The 3,205-nt window shown below is 40.8% G+C and overlaps 1 protein-coding gene across 1 annotated transcript in view; it reads right to left on the bottom strand.

Annotated features, from left to right (window-relative positions):
• fgd1 (FYVE, RhoGEF and PH domain containing 1) overlaps positions 1-3,205 on the bottom strand; it is a 19,463-nt gene that overhangs the window by 4,303 nt on the left and 11,955 nt on the right. The window contains 6 exon segments of the mRNA XM_017035653.2: positions 175-303; positions 387-488; positions 1,798-1,828; positions 1,907-1,986; positions 2,252-2,344; positions 2,902-3,048. Of these exon segments, the coding sequence (XP_016891142.2) occupies positions 175-303; positions 387-488; positions 1,798-1,828; positions 1,907-1,986; positions 2,252-2,344; positions 2,902-3,048 (582 nt within the window).

The raw sequence follows: 3,205 nt of genomic DNA, 5'->3' as shown, positions 1-3,205 counted from the left end.
AAAGGTGGACCGACATCATATTGAACTCTGGGTTAGGAATGGGATGGCACTTCAGTTCATAGTAGGAGTCAAGGCAGGTGAGCCAATACTTTTGGTCATATAGTGTAACTGATCTTCATTGTACTGTATGCAATGACACAAAGGTTTTTATTCCAACAACAAAATCCAACATACGTGGCCACAGGCTTTACAGTGGTGTCGTCTCTTGGTTATGGAATTAAACGGTTCCTGACACTTCATACAGAGGGTCACCTCATTTTCTCTAATCGGTGTCGGAGCTCGTTTTCCCAACTCTGCACAGCTCTGTTGGGGGGGAGACAGGTTCAAAAGGCATGTTTTTGTGTGCTCAAACATGTGTGTCTACATGCACGTGTGTTTGAAGTTACCGGGGAGTGAGGAGGTGTGGATTCTTCGTCACGTACTGAACAGTTCAAATATCTAAAGCTCTCCATTGTCTGTTCATGTCTCTGAATGGTTGTCTGGATGGCCTGTGAATATGCACACACACACACAAAAACACATCAGATGATTTCAGAGAAGTATCGTATTTTCCAGACTATAGTCGCTCCAGATTATAAATCGCACTCGCAAAAAGATGCATAATGAATAAGAAAAAAACATATGTAGGTTGCTCCAGAGCATAAGTCGCACCAGTGCCCTCTAGCAGTGTTAGTGAAAATAACAAACATGTAATTTTAAGTGGTACAGGAGTAGCAGATAATGGTACACAAGCCTACAGTGCCCTCTAGCGGCTATCAGTGTGAAAATAACGAACACGGATATTAAATAACAAACGTGAATTTCCAGTGGTACAGGAGTAGTAGATAATGGTACACAAGCCTAGAGTGCCCTCTAGCGGCTATCAGTGTGAAAATAACGAACACGGATATTAAATAACAAGCGTTAATTGCCAGTGGTACAGGAGTAGTAGATAATGGTAGACAAGCCTAGAGTGCCCTCTAGCGGCTGTCAGTGTGAAAATAACGAACATGGAAATTAAATAACAAACGTGAATTTCCAGTGGTACAAGAGTAGCAGATAATGGTACACAAGCCTACAGTGCCCTCTAGCGGCTATCAGTATGAAAATAACGAACATGGAAATTAAATAACAAACGTGAATTTCCAGTGGTACAAGAGTAGCAGATAATGGTACACAAGCCTACAGTGCCCTCTAGCGGCTATCAGTTTGAAAATAACGAACACGGATATTAAATAACAAACGTGAATTTCCAGTGGTACAAGAGTAGCAGATAATGGTACACAAGCCTACAGTGCCCTCTAGCGGCTATCAGTTTGAAAATAACGAACACGGATATTAAATAACAAGCGTTAATTGCCAGTGGTACAGGAGTAGTAGATAATGGTACCCAAGCCTAGAGTGCCCTCTAGCGGCTATCAGTGTGAAAATAACGAACACGGATATTAAATAACAAGCGTTAATTGCCAGTGGTACAGGAGTAGTAGATAATGGTACCCAAGCCTAGAGTGCCCTCTAGCGGCTGTCAGTGTGAAAAGACAAATGTCTGAAATTATATATTTTAATATATAAGTTGCATCTGAGTAAGTCACAAAGACAGCCAAAGGATGAAAAAGAGTTTGACTTATAGTCTGGAAAATACAGCATCTAAAACATGTTGAAAAGTGTGTAATCACAGTCTGAATTCAGATCAAATATGGCCAAACTTGAGAGAAAAAGACAATATTTTTTAAACATTTGCATCTAATCTCACAACAAAGTAGTAATGACGTTAAAAAACAAAAACAGAAGACCTGTTGGACCAGACTGAGCTCATACCTGGATCCAGTCTTTCTTTTCCTCCTCTGTCCTGCAAAGACAAAGACAGACTTAGTGTCATGATGCCATAGTGATGTCATGAGACCTGTCGTAATATCACAGTGTATACCTGGCCTGGAGTTCAATGGATCGCTGTTTTCCCAACACCAGGAAGGTTCTAGGAATGGCTGCGCTACTTGTCTCCTTCAGCTGGAGGTCACAGAAATGGACGGGGGTTAGGGTTAGATCAGGCATGGGCAAACTAAGGCCCAGGAGCCGAAAGCGGCCCGTTCAGCTTTTTAATCCGACCCGAGCCAAACTTTTCCAAATTATATAATTTATTAGCATTTATTAGCAATACCTACATTTGCCCAAAAGATGGCAAAAAACAAATGCTAAAAAGGTTGCCCACCCCTGGGTTAGCTGCAAGAGTGTACACACAGGACAATGATGTGATTGATCAGTCTCATCGTACCTCCATGCCATCGACGTCAATTCGAGCACGGACACCATACTTTTGACCAATCAGACGCAGCTTTGGGACGCAGTAAAGCAGGCGGTCATTGAACTGTAGAGACACAGGTCGCATGATCAAAGGGACAGTTCATATTTTGATTAACTGTAGATTATGAGATACCGTTATAGTGTTGTGTTACACATTAACAGATAGAGATTAATATATTTATATAGATATATTTGGTAAAACTTGAGTAGTCTTTTGGCCCCTCTAGTCCCTCTCAAACAAGTTCCTTCAAATGGTCCATCAATACATTGCTTTGTTTTCCGATCCTTGGGATGAATACTCACAGTTTTTGTCATCGTCATAGTGAGTTTTTGCTAGTTCCTCTGGACAAAAAGACACAGTGATTTTTATTGTATCTAATTGGTAGTATTATTCCCTGACATGTAACCTCCTTGAGTCTTAGTTTTAGTTCCAGCAGTGATATAAAGCAGTGAGGGTATTGTAAGGTATCATAGACTTAGGCTGATGTAGGTTTTAGCCTTCTCGGGCTGGTTCAAACAGTGGTGAAAACAAGCACCAATAACCACAACAAATAACAGCAAACAAATAGTAATCTCTGCCTTAACGACTGTGAAAGTAAACAGACAGATGTACAGACAGACCAGAATAAGATATCGGTCCTGCGTGGTTCCGTTCTTGTTGGACAGTTTTAGGATGTGCCCTTCTTTGACCAGCTCATTGGTTGGGTTGACAATGTCTTCTTCTCCTCCTAACAACTCGTAAACCTTCAGCAGTTTCCTCATTCGCTCCTGAGACATGATAGACATGTAATGATGATCACCAGGGGCACATTTATGATTTAAATGCTGATGTCCTCCGATTAAAGAGACAGCTAGATAGATAGATAGATAGATAGATAGATAAGATAGATAAGACAGATAGATAGATAGATAGATAAGATAGATA

Source organism: Cynoglossus semilaevis, chromosome 10 (assembly GCF_000523025.1).
Source record: "Cynoglossus semilaevis isolate Cse_v1.0 chromosome 10, Cse_v1.0, whole genome shotgun sequence".
Classification (NCBI taxonomy): Eukaryota; Metazoa; Chordata; class Actinopteri; order Pleuronectiformes; family Cynoglossidae; genus Cynoglossus; species Cynoglossus semilaevis.
Note: the sequence above shows the minus strand (reverse complement) of the source record. Positions and strands in the feature narration are given on the sequence as shown.